Source organism: Copadichromis virginalis, linkage group LG23 (assembly GCF_057382275.1).
Source record: "Copadichromis virginalis isolate Kocher_CV1m ecotype Utaka linkage group LG23, C_Virginalis_male_GT1.1, whole genome shotgun sequence".
NCBI lineage: Eukaryota > Metazoa > Chordata > Actinopteri > Cichliformes > Cichlidae > Copadichromis > Copadichromis virginalis.
In genome coordinates this window covers 12,133,995-12,155,201 of record NC_140639.1, presented here as the reverse complement: position 1 = coordinate 12,155,201, position 21,207 = coordinate 12,133,995, and the positions used below count along the sequence as shown (strand labels likewise).

The 21,207-nt window shown below is 41.2% G+C and overlaps 2 protein-coding genes across 2 annotated transcripts; both read left to right on the top strand.

Annotated features, from left to right (window-relative positions):
- The first annotated feature begins 9,302 nt into the window (after nucleotides 1-9,302).
- Nucleotides 9,303-10,453, top strand: LOC146680395 (uncharacterized). Its single transcript, XM_085449744.1, has one exon. The coding sequence runs from the start codon at nucleotides 9,303-9,305 to the stop codon at nucleotides 10,386-10,388; it is 1,086 nt and encodes a 361-aa protein (XP_085305870.1). The 3' UTR covers nucleotides 10,389-10,453.
- Nucleotides 10,454-13,475: 3,022 nt separating this feature from the next.
- nfil3-4 (nuclear factor, interleukin 3 regulated, member 4) lies at nucleotides 13,476-20,478 on the top strand. Its single transcript, XM_085449443.1, has 2 exons — nucleotides 13,476-13,743; nucleotides 18,733-20,478. The coding sequence occupies exon 2, from the start codon at nucleotides 18,763-18,765 to the stop codon at nucleotides 19,519-19,521; it is 759 nt and encodes a 252-aa protein (XP_085305569.1). The 5' UTR covers nucleotides 13,476-13,743; nucleotides 18,733-18,762; the 3' UTR covers nucleotides 19,522-20,478.
- The last annotated feature ends 729 nt before the right edge of the window (nucleotides 20,479-21,207 follow it).

The following is a 21,207-nucleotide window of genomic DNA, read 5'->3' as shown; positions in this document are numbered from 1 at the left end:
TGTTTTGAACTTCCTCATGAATCTAATGCCACCTGGTGGAGGTGAGCACCCACTGCAGATCAAGCATCAATTGAAGGTCAAAAAGGGTGAATTTATAAACAGTGGCAACCCCGAACAAAAGTCAGTTTGCTGAATTGATGCTCACTCAATGTCAGTTAAATGCACTTTTTGTGGTTTCATATCTCTTTGTCTCCATTGCTCTTTCCTAAGTGAGGTCCCCCCCACAAACGCCACACATCTACACCTGAAGGTGTGTGTGTATCTTATTTCTTATATGTGTCTCTATGTGAGTGCGTGTGCATATCTAGGGCAATCTTTCCTATCTATTTTTACAGCTGGGCTGCAACGCAGAGTGGTTAAGGTGATGTGCCAGTGGTGTGGAATGGGTGCTTCAAGGCCTCCACAAACAAATGACAATCGATAGGCCAGACTGTTCCCACCAACAGTTTAACCGTTGGCCAACACGGCTGCAAACCTCAGAGCCATTAACGAAAAGTGGATTTGTCTCTTCGAGCCTGCGGGTTTGGTCAAGGTTCAAGGCAATATGTCAAAATACGCAAATATTAGAAATTACAGCGTTTCAAAGTCATGCAACACAAAAGCTTATGTTACAAAAATCATCAAAGTAAATAATGAAACGTGGACATTTTAAGCAGAAACGTGCTCTCCTAAACTTCACATTGGTAAAAACACTGCCAGTTACGCAAAGATGAGGCCTTGATACCAGACTGGAGGTCACTTAGTGGTCACTGATAGAGCTGGACTGCTAAAAATAAAAAATAAACAAAAAGCACATTATGGGGTATTGCTCATGTATGTATGCATGCTAGCTGCCAACAAGAACCAGCCTCTGTAAACATTAGTGATCCCTTTATTTGTTTTAACACCTTTTAAATACCCAGAAGTGACCAATAGATAAAGACATCACTTAATATTAAAAAAAAAACCCTATTTAGATTGCATCTTGTTAGATTCACAGTCTTACTGCGGTAGTTAGTGAGAAAAACAGATGACAAGTTTAACTTCCTCATATCTTGCTCAATACAAAATGGAAACATGCAAACTGCTAAACCCGAAGGGGGCTAAACACTGCAATAACGACCGCAGCAATCAACACACAACTCGTTTCAGGAGATTATAATGGTTGATGTGCTGAGCTCTAAAAATGGCAGATTATGACTGAAATACTTTTAAATAAGTTAGTTACTTTGCTGCTACTTGACAAAGCAAGGGTGCAAAGTGATAGGTTGTTTTAGGCTGACTTTTATTTTAAACACATCACAGTTACAACTTTATACAAATCTTACACTGACAGTAAAAACCACAGGTGGCAAAACAGACACATTCATTATCACTGCGCTATTTATCAAATAGTCGGGGGGGGGGGGGGGGGGGGGAACGCCCAGAGCTTTTATTACATGCCTAATGAGCTTATGTGTGTTCTCATCTTCTACTGTATCTCACAGGATCTCAGCAGTGCATGATCCTCAGGCCACTCATGTATCAACAGCACAGTAAGTGTGAGAAAGCCCCATGTTGTGGGAAGCTACACAATGCCCTTATTTCTCAGGGGCCTACATTACTACTGTAAAGTTGTCATGTGACGCTGTACAAAAGTCACACTGCAGTCGAGTATGAGGAGGCGATATCCTCTTCATACTCGCTGAGGCTCAACTTCCTGTAAAAAGTGGTTAACAGCTGAGCTGTGAATTAAGGAGTAGGAATCAGGCCAGCAAACATCAACCTCAACAATCACACAAATTACCTCCTTGGAGGGGTTTGCAGAAGACATGGGGTCTGATATGACATACAAACTCACCTTAAATAGGTCAGGTTAGAACCAGAGCAAAGCAAAGGGGACAGGAGCTTGTTAAAAGCAAAACATCTGTGTGTGTCTGCGTGTGTGTGAGTGTGTGAGGGGAATGGGGGTGTGCGGGGAGTAGGGCTGACATAACAACAACAACAACATCAAAGTTTACAGGAACAAACTGATTAAACTAACCGCCCCAGTGATGACTCACCTGGTGGTATCACAGTGAAGTGAACTGTGTGGGTGCACTGAAACACGTTAGTAATGGTAAAACTGTGGTTTGGAGGGTGCTGCTTAAAGTAGGGGTACCTGGGCGAGAGCTGATTTGAAAAACAACCAAATAATATAACAAGTTTGTACTGTGACTCCCTCAAAGTAAAAACACTGTAAAAAAATCTTTCCATTCTCTCTCGCAGTACTTTTGAGACAACGGCCCACGTGTCCAACGATTTACTCAATTCATCATTATGACAAAGTTATTACAGTAGTATTGTCTAAACGAATCAGTAGTGGTAAACAGTTCCACTAGCCATATGTTTTTTCTACATCTTATCTATCTGGGCACTAGCTCTGAGTGACGTTTGAGTGACTTTGATGATAAAGATGACCATTTATTGAAATTTCCACCATTTATGCTCATTTCCACACATCATCGCTTGTGTGCCCTGGAATCCTCGAGTGTTTCAGCATTAATCACAAGTCACCCTCGATTAGCTTAGCCCCTGCCATGGAATAACAGATACAACTCGTTTTTTCTTAGGACTGCACATAAAGGGATCTCCTTGACCTCTGCATTGGCTAAAGTCTGCTGCCTGCATATTCAGACAGCCGTCCTGACAGACACTAACGAAGGAATATGAGTTCTGCCTGAGTTAAAGTGGAATTATTATACTCATATCAATCTCCATATTATTATTCCTGTACAATAATAACAACAACAACAACAACAACAACAAGAGAAAAACCCCACTTAGCTTACTTTAACCTAGCTGATAAACACCCTCACAAGCAGATGAAAAAACCCAGCATTACATCACAGGTCACTTTCCTTTTTTCTAGCTTCTGCCTGTCTATTGCAAACCACCAATAAACACATCGATATATAAGCGAGACCATTTATGCTCATTTCCAACACCAAATTTTACTCGCTGGCCACACAAAACTAGCCTTCCACGAGTTACAGTTAAAAACACTCCTCATGTCATCCTGGACACATGTATTTGATATCTTATCACACGTTATCACACGCATATCACACATGTCCAAAAGCACCCGAGAGACTCAGAGTGGTGATCTGAAAAGTAATGATGTCAGTTTCACTGGAAGACGCTTTGAGTTCAAACTAAGAGACACAATGCTGAAACAATACTTTTAAACAAGCGTGACTTCAATAGATATTTATTTATATACACTGTACAAATTTCTATAATTAATTCAATATCAGAAGCAGTATGCTTTAAGTAATTACAAATATTAAAAATAGCTTGACTAAATTCTCCTTATCTTTCATGCTAATTTACCCATGAGGTAACTGAGCTCCTAATATTAATGCACAAAAAACACACACACACATACACACTGGTGAAGACTACAGTCTACAACAAACTTGCAGTTCTGGTAAAGTTTTCTTTTCAACACAGGAAGGATGGCCACTCCGTCTCTGATTCCTCACCTCCTACAGGTATCGCTTGAATAATGCTTAAAAATATTAACTAAACTCAATCGCAAACAATAAATGTGTAGATTTTTCTTTAGCTTATGCTATGAATCGTATTGGGAACGGACTGATTTCTACAACCCTCACGCACCCGGTCACCTCCATCCACACAAGAACCTTTTCCGATCTTTAAGTGTTTCTTTGTAACATGGGGCTCTTGCCCAACCCAGCCAACCTTTTGATTAGTGGTTGACCTGCTCTACTCCTGAGCCACTGCATTTATATAGATATAGGAGTAGGGTAATGGAACCCCTAACCTCCATTATAGAAAACAATACAGAAGTGCTTTAAACTGGCATTCTTTCTAGCCGGTAAACTGTGTAAGTCTACAGAAAAACAGCGCCAGACTCAGTAAATCTTTTTCCTGATGGGTTAATGACCTCAGTGAACCAGCTTACAGATTTGGTAACTACAGCACAATGTTCATTTCTGTAAATAGTGTAAAAAACAAAGGACAATGAGGCAGAGTATGCTTTCAGATGAGGCAACGCTGTGATTAAGGAGCTGGTTCTGTAGGAGTGAGGATTTTGACGCAAGTTTAAAGTGCCCTGAGTGCTTAGGTCAAGTAGAAAAGTGCTATATAAGAGTCAGTTCATTTACCATGAAGATGAAAACACAACTCAAGCTCTCCCAACAAAACTAATGTCTATGTACAACTGTCTGAGGCATTTAGAAAGGTCATGGTAACACTTAAAGTGGGTATGAGGAAGAAAGAATATATACATATATACACTTTTAATGCACAAGGTAAAGACAAAGACAAAAACAAGCAGAATAACTTTCTCTTTGTGGCGTAATGTGCCAAAAACAACAAAAGAGACATCAGTTATCACACTTCCTTTTTTGCTGTGCGCATGGCCAGTGTAGTAAAGCTCAAATTCACTGATTCTTTTATTTAGACAGTAGGTCACTTGTCTTTGTGTTTTTCACAACCTCATTTAGACATATGACGAGGAGAGTGATGGGGAGGCACGTATGTGCAAAACACTTGTTGCACTTGTGGAAAGATGCATTTGGCACCTGGTGAACACTAGCAAAGTGTAAACACACTTTTAGAACATTTACTTCTCTTTCTTTCTTAGTCACTAAGATCATAATCTCTATCTGTCCACAGTGCATTTGTGATTTACAGGGCTTTGTAGTGAGTGGTACCCCAAAATTCTAATCTACAAGGCATTAAAAACAGATTTGGTAAGACTGGAATTCTCTAGTGAGCTGAACAACTCACAAAGTTGAACGCAGACTGGGCTGTCATATTCTTGTGCATGCATATTAACATTAGCGCATGTGTTCAGATTTGTGCCATGATGAAAACGAAACATATGCGTGCAGATAGCACTTTGAGGAGCTGATAGATGGAGAACATGAGAAAGTAGGATGGATGAATAGAGGACAGTTAGTGAATCAAGAAGTGCAGAGGATTAGTAGTGAGGAAGTGAGGACAGCTATGAGGAGATGGAAGAGTGGAAAGGCAGTTGGTGCAGATGACATACCTCTGCAGGTATGGAGGTGTTTTGGAGAGAGGGCAGTGGACATTTTAACCAGACTGCTTAACACAATCTTAGAGAGTGAGCACAGATTTTCGAGAACAAAGGTGATGTGCAGAGCTGGACAGATGGATAAAGCTGATGCGTCACACCATGTTATAGGAAAGAAGGAGCCCTACAGATTCTTGTTTTGGGAATGTTGGCGGAGGTCAACCATCCAAAGCAACAGAGAGAGTATGAGAGAGATCAAGAAAGGAGTGCCGGCAGGGTTGAATAGGAAAGGGAAGGTTTAGGAGATAGTAGTGAGACCTGCAGTGATGTATGGTTTGGAGATGGTGACGGTGACACAAAGACAGGAGGCTGAGCTGGAGGTGGCAGAGCTGAAGATTTTTGTTGGAAGCGATCAGGAGAGATAGCTCAGGCTGAGCAGTTTGGAGACAAAATAAGAAAAGCTGAGCAAGGCTGAGATGTTTTGTACATGTGCAGAAGAGGGAGAGTGGATATATTGGACAAAGGATGATAAAGATTGAGCTGCCACGCAGGAGGAAAAAAGGAAGACCTCAGAGAAGATTCATGGATGTAGTAAAGGAGGACGTGCAGAGGGTGGGTGTGATTGAGGAGGATGCTGGGACAGGAGGAAATGGAGGCAGATGATCTGCTTTGGTAAACCCTAAAGCGAGCAGCTGAAAGAAGAAGAATAAGGAATAGAGGTCAACTGGTGTTCTTTGTCACAATCATCGGATGTGATCAACATCTGTTTGAGAATCCTTCTTTCTTAGCCTGCAGCCAGCTGTCTAAACAATTCATGAATCCTTTACGAAATTAATTAGAAATCCTGTCTGTGAGGATAAATGTACTAGTGGTGCACAGGCTGGGTAATTAAAACCTGGAAATGACTAAATCATTAGCTTTTTCAAAAGATTTATTGGTAAAAGGAATACAGCCTTTAACAAATGTTTGAAGGCCCTCTGCATCCATATTTTCGATAAAAATCAAAGCTGCCGGCAGCATGATGTCAGTCGAGTAATCACTGGTACGAAAGAAATACAGATAATGGTCAAACGTTCAGAAGTGTTCTCTCAATTAGACACTGAAGCATTATAAAGCCAACAGGACTTATACTGCTGGCGCTGAGTAATCCACATAAAAGAATCATCTGCAACATGCAGTCAGGATGTGGGTGTTGCCACACACAAACGTGGGAGTGCACCAAATTATGCAGGCCCTTCATATCACAATGTTTTCTAAGCATGCATTTTTTTTTTAACAGTGATAATAAACTATCCTCGAAAAGGTCCAGATTCACACAGTGCTGAGAGACACAGTCGAGTAAATTGGATCGCTGTCTGTCTAAAAAGAAATCAGCCCTGTATTTATTAATAATTTGGATGCTATCATATTTATAACACCTGCTTCCTGTTACTGCTACAAGTTGAGGCTACACTGTAGTCTTCACCTGCATATATGTATATGTGTGTGCGCATGTTTGTTTCTGTGTTTTCTGTGCATGATAGTTTGTCTCTTTTCAAAGCCATCAAACTAATATCCGGGAACCAATACAACCTGACAGGTACTATGTCTTTAAAAATCTGGAGACAACGTTCTTACTAAAAGAAGACTGTTGGAACATGAGCGACTGTGGCTGATGCGGTTATGATGAGTCAGACAGAAAACTCTACTGGAGTTTTTAACAAACACACATCTGATAGGACACCCCCTGTGATATGGACAGCCCCCTCACTCTGCACGCTACAAAGAAGTCTTCAGCACCAACTGCAGAAGAGTGATGTTGTACAGTGTGGTTTTCCATTCTGGTTGCTGTTCGGCTTCTGTGTCTTCTCGCGAGAAGCTGCTCTTTTGCAGCCTTTCAAAAGAATACCCAGACTACAATTAGAATGTGAACAGAAAAGGAGAGGTGGATCATTAGGTTTCACCTGTGCTTCTCAAACTTTTTAATGCTTAGGCAGCTGCCAGGCTGGAGATTTCAGTGCTCTCCGCAGACAACCTAATGTACCCTGGTGCACTTTGCCCCTGTCCCCTGCAGACAGTGATTCATCTCTGGCAGCTCGGGTGAGGCAGGATTCAAACAACAGCCTTCTTGGTTGTGTTATGAAACATTTTGTTTTTTTCACCAATAGACGGACAGGTGGATTTGCCACTTGACCAAGATCCTCTGGACCAAGAGTGGTTTGTACTCTCCCTCCTCAATTGTGAACCTTAACACACTCTTAAATGGAAAAATACAACACAAACGAACAACTGGAGAAGAATGAGAGATGTGGGGAATCACGTCTGTCTGCACCAGTGAAGATTAGTGACATTGAAAAAGCTAGAATAAAAATCAGGCGCATAACTAAATGGAATTCCACACCATGTGACTAAATTAAATATGGATAGATGAATACTGGGGAGAGACTCGCCAAAGGCACAAAAAAGGGTTTAACGAATCACATTTATTAAAGTAGATTTGTATGTGTAAAATACTCACTGTACAGCTACCTATTTTTGTAGACACGTGTGGAAGTGAACAAGAGTTGTGTGTGTATTGTGGTCATGTTAACATGACCACAACGTCCTGACATTTTAGAATAAAACATTAACACTGCAAGGCACAGATGGTGCTTACAGATTCTAAAGTCCTGCTTTATCAGATGGCTGGAATGAGCAAATCCAGCAATGGGAAAAGAAATTCCCACAATCTGAAGCATTCAGCAGGAATTGCCTCTTGAAATTTTCCTTTTAATATAGCAAAAAGGAATTTAAACTGACCGGCAATTTATCCTTCAATGTGATTTGTCTAATTAAAAAAATAAATAAATACAGGGAACGCTAAATTACAAATCTGGACTTTAGTGATTCCCTGCATCCTTCCTGAGGCTGGACTAGTGGATGACTGGACCCATTCAAAGTCCGTCCTGAAATTTAACTGTGAGCACGTGATTAGCAGTTATGTGCGCCATAACCTTCATTTAAGGAGGAGTTACAGGTGCAAAATCCATGAGAAGTTAAAGCTTTTGTTACAGTTCCCGCAGTCTCCATTTGAGAAGATGCGCCACATGCTGAGCAACACCGTGATGTGGAGCGAACTTTTTAATGGAAAAAAAAAAAAAAGAAGAAAAAAAAAAAGAAAAAAAAATCTCTAAATCTCTCTAAATATAGCTCGTGCTTTCTGGGATTTGTTTCAGTGTTTTATTTCATTTCATCACGTCATTCAAAACAAATAGATAAATACATGTCAAACAAATCTCAAAGTCAAACATAATCATGTCGTAAACCAAACCATGTTTTCTACTAATGAGTAAAGCTTACTGAACAGTGGTGTCACAGTGCGACTGTTCTAGACACGTCGACCGATGTGCTGTAATTTTACAAAAGTAATAAGTAGGACGGTTGATCCAAATCGACTCATTTCAGTAACACCTGTTGGTTAGATCGTGGCCACACACAGCTCTCTTGGACTTCCGCACTCCAAGTTAAAGTTGCCAGATCGGTTTCCACAGAATGAAACAGACAGCACAGTGTGATTGGCTATCCGTGTGGCCTATATGTGCGCACCGCCCAGCAGCTCTGCTCTCCACATCACCGCTGATTGTGAGTGAATGGTAAGTTCAGCCCTTTCTCTGTTTCACCCCATGTAACACCCACAAACTTAAAAAAGATTAAGTCACTTTTCCAAGTGCTGCGCGTAAAACTGTATGTCGCTCTTCTTGTGTGTGTGTGTTTGCAGAGCTGCAAGAGACGCTCAAAGTCCCGGCTTCTAACAGTCCCACAGGTGTCATCCTTCCAATCAGGTCAGTGTCAGTTCAACTTTACGACGCTGTCTAATTCTAAGGCTTTAAAACGTGAACGCTCACATTCAGTATGCTCGCGTAAAGTTCCCTCGAGGCTAACTTTTAATGTATCTGTCTTAATCTTAAGAAGGTTAGAAACTGTTTTAAATGAAAAGGCACCGACACTGTCGTATGTGCCGACATCATTTAACGTTGTGGTGGAGTAAGGCTGTTTAGATTAATGCACATTGAATTTACAGATTATTAACTCGCTTTTCAACGTCAGTAAACTACGCGTTTCGTCAAATGTGTGAAGTACATTCAACTCAAAAATGCTCAAAATAAACGTAAACGAGTTTCATTCACGCAGATTTTTCTCAGCATTAGTTATGAATCGAAACTTATGCAGCAATCATTGCTTTAGGTGATTCAGGTGCAGCTAACGGGGTCAGATTTATGCTTGATGCATGGATGTATGCATGCTGCTTGACTGACACTTGTTTCCCTCCACTAGTGTCATGAGCTCCCCGAAAAGCCCTGACGGTGCCGGGACAGATGCTCCTTGCCAGCCCTCCTCCTCAGTTGAGAGCAGTGGGTACACGGACACGGAGCCTCGGCTCCTGGCTGGGACTCGGTCCTCCCTCCTGGCTCGACGTCTCATGCGCTTACAGGCCTACAGTAGCCACTTCACCCCCGTTACGCGCCGGAAGAGGGAGATGATCCCAGACGATAAGAAAGATGCCAGCTACTGGGACAAGCGACGCAAGAACAACGAGGCGGCCAAGCGGTCCAGGGAGAAGAGGAGGCTGAATGACCTGATGATAGAGGGCCAGCTACTGGCTCTGAGCGAGGAGAACGCCCAGCTGCGGGCTCAAGTCCTTAACCTGCAGTACATCAGTACCCTGAGCATAGAAAAAACCAAAGCACCCTCTCCCTCTGCGACATCAACTGCGCCTGTCCTAGCGCCCACTCTGCCCTTGTCGCCCATACCTCCCCACACCCCTTCTCTCTTCCAGGCAGGGATCAGGGCTGTGCGACAACAGGAAACTGCACTGAACCAGTATGAGTCCAAGCTCCCTTGTTTTGGCTCAACTAGAGGTCTTTTTAATCCACTAAGCCATCGCAATTGTGGGACACAGCCAGGCATCCTTCCTCTCACCGGCTCCGGTGTCCTTTCGCTCCGAGATAGTTTAGGGAGCGGAAGGTCAGGGGAGGTAGGAGTGGATGCCCAGCGCCAGGTCTCCTCCGTCGATGTAATCCCCATCTCTCCCAGTGTATCTTCCCCACCCGTCTCTTCCTTCTCAGCAATCATGTCCTCTCCTGACACTCTCCACCATGCCTCTGCGCTCTCGTACCCACCCCAAAACTGGCTGGTGCCCCAGCTGAACCACTCGGCTGTGTGTAATAATCTTCTTCTGCCCTGGGGGTCCTCCTACCTGGCTCCGTCGGCCGTCTACTCCGGCCTGCCTCTCCACTTACAAGAAAGGCAAAGCCAGGGTGTCGGTGTGGAGGCGCACATTCAGAGGGGGCTGAAGAGTCGGTTCAGCAGTGCAACGCCTGGTTTGTCTCAGCTCGGGATGCATCTCAGTTCTGGGGGACGCTGACTGGACAGTTTAACTGTTAAGGTGTAACTTACAAGAAGTTTTTAAAAAATCCCCAAACTTAACGTGATTCCATATGCGTCCAAATGAGATGTGAGGTGAAGGCTTTTTCAGCTGTTTTTTTTTTTTGTTTGCCAGTAAATATGCAGTCCAAAAAGAATGAAACGTGTGCAGTGGGTCATAATGAAAATACGAACAATTAAAAAACGAAATAAACAGCCTTCACGTGGCCTATGTTCCCCGAAAGATCAGCCATGAACAATGTATTTTACCACGAGCTACACGGCACGATTTTCTGTGGTTTTATTCTGTTTGAATGAAGCTTTTGCGCTCCCGCTCTTTGTCTGAATTTGTTTCATACAATGAAATATTAATGTATAATGTAATAAACACACAAGCTGTTTTTTCGTTTTTGTTTTTTAATGTTATTCCGGACTTTTCTTTTTCATTCAGATTATTTAATTTCATTGCAGTACAGGTATTTCTTGTACATTTTTACCCTTTGCCAGTGATGAAAAACAAACAAACAAAAAGAAAAACACAGCGACTGCACCAGTGAAACTGTGCGTGCTGACTCGGTATTCCCCTTTATCCCCACTGCGTGATTTCCCAGCACAATTCGACTCGATGGAAAACTGAACGTTGAACCGTTTATTTGTGGGTCAGCAGCTCAGTGAGACACAATCCACCACATTTCAGTGAGACACCACATCTGGGTAATGTTTAAATCTTTAAATGCTATGCTTTTGTTAGAATAGGGTCTTTAATATATGAATGTATATCCATGCATTCGAATAGTCCTGTTAGTCATTTTACAATCAAGTATAAAAGTAATGCTTTAAGTCGAAAAGTAAGTATAAAACTCTAAGAATATACTTAGAATATACTCTAAGTATAAAAAGTATTACTTTTATACTTGTCTAAGTATAAAGTACAAAATATACTTAGTGTATATATATATATATATATATATATATATATATATATATATATATATATATATATATATATATTCTTATTTTTTAATCCCTTTTTATGCCCTTCTTGATGGAATCCCCCCCCCCCCCCCCCCCCCCCACCCACCAAAAAAAAAAGAAAGATCCGGGTATCCTCTCGCAACAGGATCTTTCACTTGTTAGGCGAATGGAGCATCATGTCATCTCTGACCTGCTACGCAGTGCCATCGCAATCGGCTCTTAAATACCCATGCACGATCCCGAAGCCTCCAGCAGAGGGCGCTACAACACAAACGGTGTGGCAGATGGATTTCGTTTTGTGGAATAATTTCTGCCTCTCCAGTAGTATGTATGCATTTTTCACACATACACCGGTTTTAGAGTAAATAACTAAATAAAGTAAACGTAAACTAATATTAATGCTACCAATATATTCACATCGCATATTTTTATTCAGACTTCAAAGAAAGAATATTATTTTAAATTAAGGAGACCGGATGTTCTATTTTACGTGAGCTTATGTGACATTTGTATGCCTTCTCCTGAAACTCAACACACTCAGACACTGTTCCACATTTTGAGTGGTTTTAGTTTACAAAAGTCAGTACACATAAGTCTTTGAAGAAACTTGTGGTTAAAAAAGAGACGTGCCGATGCATCCCTATTAAAACCCAAAGATTAGTATCAGGCACAGCAGCAGCTGAAATAGCAATAAGGTTTTTTATTGTTAGTCACATCTAAAAAAAATGTAAGAAGACAAGCTCATCATTAAAACAAACTTTTAACCTTCCTGTGACCAGTGCCCAAACTGTGACCTGTATAGTTTGTGCGTTTGTGTGTCATGGGTTAAATTCTTTTCATGGGATATGTCATAAATGACAAACTGGTGACATGACCTATATTGTCAGACAAAATCATATCCTTTGACCCAGATTTAATTTGTTTGGATCTGGTCAACCCAATTCAATCATGGATTTGAACTTTACTCTCCTCTGAATAAATGCTTGACCTCCTTTCTTGAAAAAGGACGGCCTAAATTAAGGCATCCCAGGTGTTAAAGTTAAAAACAGAAAAAAAACGATGACTGAATGTCCTGTTTAACGTACTGGAACTCGTCCGTCATGGCTCGTGATGTCAAATTCATGTCTTTGTGTAAGACACGTTCCAGCTTTGACAAACTGAGTGCGTCCCAGTGTTCGTCCATCCGACACAGAGAGATGGACTGAAAATAAGTTTACGTGCGAGTTTAGAAAATAACATTTTAGCATAAAAGGAACTCTCTTTCAGCCCTTTGAAAAAGAAAGCATTTTTGCCTCCACGTGGACCTCTCGTGCTTATTTTTCTAACATTAAGGACTTACACGCATCACAACAGGAAGCCAAAAATCTGTCTACATGTGACACTGGCTATACATAGAAATGGGCGTTGAAGTAAAATTTCCAGTCACGACAAAAGCATGCATTTTAATTCCTGTGTCAAAGTCATTTTGACACAGGAATTATTATATTATAACAAAAGATTCTAAATTTGGACAAGAAGAAGATTAACTGAGCAGAGGCTTGAAATACACTCTCATAAGTCACAAACACTTCTGCATTTTCTGCGAATCTGAGGTGCCAAAGATTTATTTAAAAGTCACACATAAAGTTTTAGTCACGTCTCCTCACACTTATGCTTTACGCTAAATATCTGAACAACACAGAACTGATGGTCATATCATTACCTGGCTGTTGTGGCTTTTATCTCTAAAACGTCTCATATTACTAAGACTGCCGCAACTACTGCTGCGCCCAAGCTTTTCTGGAACGAGACATCAGGTATGTGACTGAATTTTAACATGTGGTTAAAACATTTCACTGAGCAAAGTATCATAGTACAGCTGCAGTACGAACAAAATGCTGTAAAGACGCTAACAATGCATTTACTCTAGAGATTTAAAAAAAAAAAATCATATAGCTTTACTAAACTCTAGGGCATTAGATGCATGTTTTCATTTAGTTTTGGCATGCTATCGACCAAATATGCCTAAAATTGAAAGCAGCATCATACAGGGGAGACCCCTGTGTGGGCAAGCCACTACCACCACAATATGATCGACATCAAGGAAAGCAGTCAGACACTTTTCATGCGACAACAGAGGTGGACAGCCAGAGTTAAAGACAGGAAAACAGCGCGTTAAAAAAGGCTGAGAGCAAAGCAAAAAAGAGAGAGGTGAGTGGGTAGGACTGAAAGCAACAAAGTATTATGATCCCCACTCGACTCATATGTGCATTAATTGCTTGACAGTGTCTAACAGAAGAGTTCGGCACTCTAAGTTGTACATTAGGGCAAGAGCGAGACCTCTCTGAAACAGTTCACTGGCAGCTCGACGGCAGCAGATCTTGTGGATACGCTTGCAGAAGGTAAGGCCTGAAGCACATTTTCTCACATATACTGGCACTGACCATGTATGTTAAAAGTAAAAAGACCGAATGAAGGAAATGGTTGAGGTGTTAGTGACTAAGGGACGGACATTTATCAACGCGTGCACAACTGGTCTTGCTGTGATCACAGCAAAACATAACTGTGTATTCTGTGAAATTGTCAGCTCAGCAAACCTTTGAATCGTTTCACTTCACTCGCGACCAAAAGCAGAATTAAGCAGCCAGACTTGTAAAGTGTCATTTTCTTAATTCAAAATGAAATCAGGTATTTATTCTATATTCTATTATCTGGTGACAGTTGTTTGAGGAAGAGGAAGTGTTTGCACTGTGTAACTATGTGCAAGAGGAGCACAGTTGTGTACATGGAGCTTCTCTACAGCAAACGACGTATTTCTGTTAGCTGTATTTTTTTAAATAATCTACCAAGGTTAGGAATAAAAAATACTTTTTGATGTTCTGCAATGACCTCACAGTTATATCAGAATACGAACGCTCTGGAGGTTATTTAGCTATCTCAGAAAAAACGAACGTTTGTTTCATGAAAGGTGAAAAGATATACAAAGTTAGAATAGAGCACAGAACAACAGTAAGATATGATGTTGGATGATCTATAGCTCATGTGAATTGTTGTATGTCATCCCTGCAGTTGTGTTTACGTGAGTCATTCAGTTTGTATCTGTATGTTTCTCTATTTGCTAGTGGAATTATTCAAAAAGTCCGGGATGGATTTGCATGAAAATGACCAAACGTGGGGCTCGGCCCAACTCAGAGATCGTTGACTTTTGAAGCCGAGCTAGCCCCGCATGCAGATCCCCATTTTTGGAGGGATTCTTTACCATTGCGAGGGAAGGCGAAACTGGATACTTCGTGCAATTTTAGCAAATCCGTATCAAACTGAAGTCTTAAAAAATGGGACAACTAATCGTGATGTTCTCAAAAACAATGTCACGAATGAATCGCTTCTGATCCAATCAATTCGACCATGATGTGGAGGAAAATGTCTTGGCCCGCTCTTAGATGCTGCGCTGTGCTGTAGATATGAGAAAGTGGGAGTTTTTAAACATTTATTAATTCATAAGTTACCAATCCATCATCGTGCATACTTCTCAGACTAAGAAGTGGTCTCACCCAAAGCTGAACATTTTTAATAAAATTCTACTTACTGCAATGACGATACCCGCGTCTTGGTCACTTAGTAATATTTTACACGTGATATAGTTGGGACATTTTGCCCGTATGAAGCCTGAGTTTGATCGGAGCTGCAAACATCACAAGTTTGCAGAAAGTGAAAGTGTGTTTTATGAAAGCATAAAATGATTTTACTAGTAAGTGAAGGTTCACTGTCCACTCAGAAGTAAATAAAGGTCAAGCACTTTGGTAGCAGCGGTTGCTAGTAACGCTCGCTATGAGCGACCGGAAGACTTCAAGTATAAATCCAAAAGGTTTCAAAAAGTAGTGCGATCACAAGTCTAGCACATTTATGCAAATGTTATAGCCAGTCATGAAGCTAAATGTTTATTTTGTGATACGAATCATAATTTGTGACACTTGAATAATAAAATGTTTATGTCGGTATGGCTGACTAAACAATGAGGAAAAAATATTTTTCACGTAAAGTCAGGAAAATTACAAAAAAGGCAGAACGCCTGATGTTTCGGAACATATTTACTGCATGCAAAGCATTGTGAGGATGGTAGTTTGTATTTTATCTGCTCATCAAGAAATGCATTGCATTACAAGACGGTTAAAAGCAAGAACGGAGGCGAGTTCTTTATCCACCCAACAGGGAATTCTCTCATACTAATGGCAGTTTCAAGGTGATGTGAATAGAGTACATTGAGGTGGAAAGCCACAGAATATGGACTGACCAACTTTTCCTATGAGCACTTATTTTAACAAAGCTTGGCAGGGTACAGAGCAACACAACAACAGATGTTAGAGTGTGAGAAAACGGATAGACACCAAAAGAAGAAGTCTGAGAGTTCCTTACTAAAAAGCAGGCGGGCTATAATTAGTCGATAAGAAACAGGTGCAAATGTGCAGCAGAGTAGAGAGCGGGGTTGGCCTCAAGAGAGATTTCACTCAGGAACCCTCTCTTTTTTTATTTTCTCTTTGTCTGTGTCTTCCTTTGTGATTATTGTTTTCGCTCTTCCTGCTGTTGCTTTTCTTTTTTTTTTTAATGTACAACAAGTAGTTTTTGTGTCAGACACCAGTTTGCAGGTGTGCACGTTCTCACACAGAAACACACGGGGTTTCTCTGGGCAAAGGTTTGAATATTTTTAACCAATGTGTACTCTCACCACTACACACACGGTACATGGCCTCTTTGAAACTACAGTTTTGTTGCCTCTGGCAAAGTCTGACTGTACGGTCACTCGACATGCTAAGAAAGTACTTTCATTTTGTACAACTGAAATAAAAAAAAGGCCATTCTACAGCCTTGCAGGGCATTGCACGGTAAGTAATAAGCTGTGAAGTTATTGTTTGCATTTAAGAGCATGCTATATGTGTGACATCCTGAGTGACAGCTTTTTTTGCAGCTCTTCTATGAGGTGTCACAATTGACTACTATCATAAAGTACTGTGCAGTGTATGATTTAAAAAAAACACTTATCAGGTATTATATTGTGAGCAAGAATAAGGTGTGAATGAAACATCAATGAGTTAAAAGAGATAAGTGTAAGCCTAGCCTGTATGAGTCTATGTGTGTTTCTGATTGCACGTACAGGAGGCTGGCTGTGGTTTTTAACACATTGTTCACCCATCTTGCACAGCTTCCCATAAAAACCACCCACAAACCCACGTGAATAAAAGATAATTCATTAGCAGCAGTCAGTATTCCTCCTATTCTATTCATTTAAAGAAGGATTCGAGGTAGATGTACAGCAAAATGGACAAACTCTTACTGGCTGCACGTTTGTTCACGCAACAAAGTGACGCACAAAGATGAAAGTGCTGGAGAGGGGAAGCAGTGACTAGAAGGACAAGGCGATCAAAGAGGAAGATGAGGGGGAGACAAAGTGAGAAACATGAAGCATTGTTTGACTTCACGTTAACTAAAGATACCTATGCGTAATTTGCATACGCCGAGCTTAGGTCACCTCAGCTGAACTAAAAGCCGCTTGGTGCGACAGCATCTTCTCGGTCGCGTAAAACCTCGCGTGAAAAGTTTCCGTTAAGAAGCGTTTTATTTGGTTTCACAGATATAAAAGTAAAAAGAGAAAGGCTCGACGAGTATTTTTATTTGGTTTTGACAACACAGATCTGTAAAATCACAAATGCAAACTCCTCTAATTTGGCTCCTCATCAGCCATGATGCAGACAAAGCACACTGATGACTCAGTATGGAATATGGAGCTAACACACAAAGCCACAATCTTGCCATTCTATGTATTGTTTCCAGCCTTATTATTTTCATACGTTTCATATTGAGACAGGTAGGTGGTGAGGCTAGTTCAGGAAAGGGGGTTGTGGGTCTCGAGGTGCTAGACAGAGTGTAATAAAGTACTGAACTGTAATAGCCTCTAAATATTTTTGGAGAGGAAAAAAAACATAATGGTATGAAAATGGTCTGCCATAGATGGACAGCCTCTACAGGCACGTGCAGCATTTTATACAATTATATCCGATTTTTTAAAAAGCCCTTTATATCTGAACATTAGCCATTTATATGCTTAAAGCGAGACAAACAAACACAAAGTTGCAAATACACAAAGTATATGTGCCTCTATTACTCAACACATTATAAGATTAGGGACTAGCACTGCAACAGCATGCCGTTGTCATCAGCGGCTAATCTGTTTTCTCAGTGGTGCGATTAAACAGCTTGCCCTAACAATGTGACAAAAATATGGAGAAGTGTCTGCTGTTTTCTTTAACCAGACCCTGAAACTGCATCCGTAAGTGTAAGAATCCAAATGTAAGACATATTCAGATTATAAATGTGTTTAATGACAAGAATCACTCAGAGCGTTCAAACCTTCACCGAGGCAGCTCGCTCTGTGCGCGCGACTTCCTTTTAAGGGACTAGGATTGCATTTGGTGTATGTTCACCTTGTTTTCCTCGTTCCTTTAAAGTGCATTTAAAATAGGTAATGGATAACGGGTACTGATTTGTAAATAACTAACTATATTCTGCAGCATATCTCTGATTAGCTCATTCTCTCTCTTGACGATACTTTCTTTAAATATTTAACATATTTGAGGATCATCTTGAAAGAAAGGCAGATATGAAATTAAAAGTGAGATCAGAGGTCAAATGTGACGTGATATTTGGATGCAAACGATACTCAGAATCCTCAAATACCACAATCATCTCCTAAATGTTGTCAGGACAAACAGGCAGCAGAATTTTAAACATAAGACATTTTACTGAAGTTTGACCTTGAAGAAGAGGTCAGAAGTCCAAAGTAATATTTTGAATCCCCCTATATCATTTCTCATATTCCCTTATGCTGTCAATATAAACAACGGTAATTAGAAACAGTTTTAAACAGCTCAACGCAGCACTATTATCACGTCGACTTATCTATTGACCTTGAAGGAGAGGTCAGAGGTCAAATGTGACATATTTTAAATCTTCACACGGTACTTTCTATATGTTGACAGCGCACAGTACAGCTGTAAGGATACAGGAAATCGTCATGTTATTTGAAAAGAACCTCAAAGCATAAATATTTTGTGGTTCCTGTTTGTTTAATGTAAAGCTATATCTATAATTACCTCCACCAAGGACGTTTTTGGTAGCGTTTGCACGTGCGTCATTCTGTAAACGTGATATTTCAAAACGTCTTTATTGAATTCTGACCAACCTTTGCAGGAGTGTAGAGCGGTGTCACATTGACAGTTTGTTAAAATTTGTCTCATTATTCATTAAAAAACTGCAGAGTAGTTTCCTGATAAAGAACTCATTGCTTACTCAGCTGCTCGCTTCAGCTCCACTAACTGCTCTCCTCTATTCGATTTCAGGTCTCTGTTGTGACTCGCTCTTCATTTAGCATGGAGTCCCTACCGCTAGCTTTTCACGGGGGCCAAGAAAACCATGTTTTACACATGGAAAACGATCTGGTACGTAAAGGACCCCGTCGCAAGAGGGAGTTCATACCTGAAGAAAAGAAGGATGAGCTCTACTGGGAGAAACGTCGCAAGAACAACGAAGCTGCCAAGCGGTCACGGGAGAAGAGAAGGATGAATGACTATGTGCTGGAGACTCATCTCATGGCTCTGAAAGAAGAAAACGCCAGGCTCAGTGCTGAGTTAATGGCCATCAAGCTTCACTTTGGCTTGGTTCACCCTGCAGCGTACACAGGCCAACAAAGTAATCCACTGCAATGCCATTTCAACAGCAGCAGCCAGCCTGTAAGCACCACCAGCACCCACCAACAATCCCTGCAGAGAAACTACTACTGGGGTGGTAGAGACTCTTCTGTCCTGCCCAGTCACCAGCCTTCTAACTCCTTTCTGATCCCTGCATACGCCCTTCATACGATGAGAGGCTATTCGTATTTCAACAGACCAGCTACTAGCGGCTCTGGCATCCTCAAGCCCCTTGTGCTTCCTCGAAATCTCCTGCCAACCCATTCCCCTCATCCCATAGGTCCTCTACTGAAGCCCATGGCAACAAGAACCCCCTCAGATGAAGAGGAGGAGCAGCAGGTTCCAGGGCTGCTGTCCATGTCTTGCCCACCTCCGCCTCATAAAATCATCGCCAGAGCAGGCAGAGTCCATTCTCCACAAAGACAATACATGTCTGACTGACTGTGAAACACAGAAGGACGAATCTAGCGTACAGCTTCATCGACCAAGAAACAAATGTGTTATTTCTTTTTCAGTACTGTCATACATGCCTGCTGACGATGTAACGTTATTGCTGGGAACTAACGGCTCAAGGTGCGCAGCCCTTTCAAAATGAGAACTTTTCAAGTGTGTGCAGCATGCAAACCTCCCCCCCTCTCCACTTTTTGTTCCTACAGAATCAGCTGTCAGCTCTAAGTTGCTGACCATTCCCATTGCAGCCACATAAAGAACATTCTAAAGTAGGAGTACAATTTTTTCCATACAGTCCATTCATGCTGTTTAACTTCACAGAACACGATGCTGTGGTGTTTGTGCAGTTCGCTGTTTGGTACTTTCCTGAGAAAGTATACAAAGAATAAAACGCACACATGTGGGTCAGTGACGATAACAACACACGCTCACCTTTGCCCACCACTCTCAGTTCAGAAATCTGTTAATGTTATGCAAAACTGTGACTGAGCTACAGATGTGTGTCCGGTGTCACGATGTTTCACTGGTGTTAATGCAGAATTTACAATTAAACTTCTCTGTCATCATATCACACACTGCCTTTACAAACTGTAGGCCACAGTCTGCCTCCAAACGGAAAGAGTGAAGTATAAGATGATCTGTTTTGCCGTGTGAGCAGATGTAGTCATGTTCTTCCATACTGTGCCCACAATTTGTTTTTGTTCCATTAACCTTCAGAACCCTGACATTGTTTTTAATATTTTTACACGTAAAATTGATTAAAACAGATGAATAACAGCATTTTGAACAAAGTCTTTGCTTTATTCTTTGACACAGTGCTCACAAAGATAAAAAACACTTCTCTGACTTGAACCATGAAGATTGCCCACCCCTGGGCCTCTGTGTCCATGCTTAAGGTTTTTTGGGGCTTTGCTAATAAAGTGTGACAGTCTAACCTCATAGAGATAAAAACAGAACTATTGCATAGGATTTACAAAAACAGTAGCTGTGACCCCTTTCTTGGATTTGGCTTGTGTTTCAGTGTGTTTTTGAGTCAGCAGCCAGCCACCCCGGCTGTAGCGGGTTGCTGGCTCATTGACAGTGCTGCTGGCCAGGCAGGCAGCCAGTCCCAGTGGCTCAAAGACAAACTCAAAGAAACATTCAGTGTCAACAGAGAGACAGCAGCTGACTGCAGATGAACTCTTTTTATAATATCACACTACTTTAAAATAACTTAACCAGCTATTTAACATCAATTACGAAGCAACATCAGATAAGCAAAAGTAAATTGGAACTTGGACTATGTTCGGAAACAATTTGCATTCAATAAAGAGTGAGCAATAGAAATCCCACCTGTTTGCTTGCTTCTTATTTGTCATAATTGTCTCTCACGGGTAACGCCTAACTTTGTTATCAGCAGACATCCAACTGAAATAACAGGCAGCTGTTATTCCCCTTAAGCTATTAGCTGGGTTATATTTCTCATCAAGAGTACAGCCAACAGGAGTCTGACGGACAGCTAGCAAGCTATAAGCTATTTTTTTTTAGCCTTTTTCAAATAGGAACAGTGGACAGAAAGAGGGGGGAGGCATGCCGCAAATTATTTTTACGCGCCCTCAGCCATACGGCATTGTGGTCGCCGACTCATCCCAGTGAGCTTAAGCAGCGCAGGAAGCTACTGATCTGGTGGCTAAACAA

Coding starts and splice junctions, on each gene's coding strand:
- LOC146680395 (XM_085449744.1), top strand. CDS start 9,303: ATGAGCTCCCCGAAAAGCCCTGACGGTGCCGGGACAGATGCTCCTTGC.
- nfil3-4 (XM_085449443.1), top strand. CDS start 18,763: ATGGAGTCCCTACCGCTAGCTTTTCACGGGGGCCAAGAAAACCATGTT.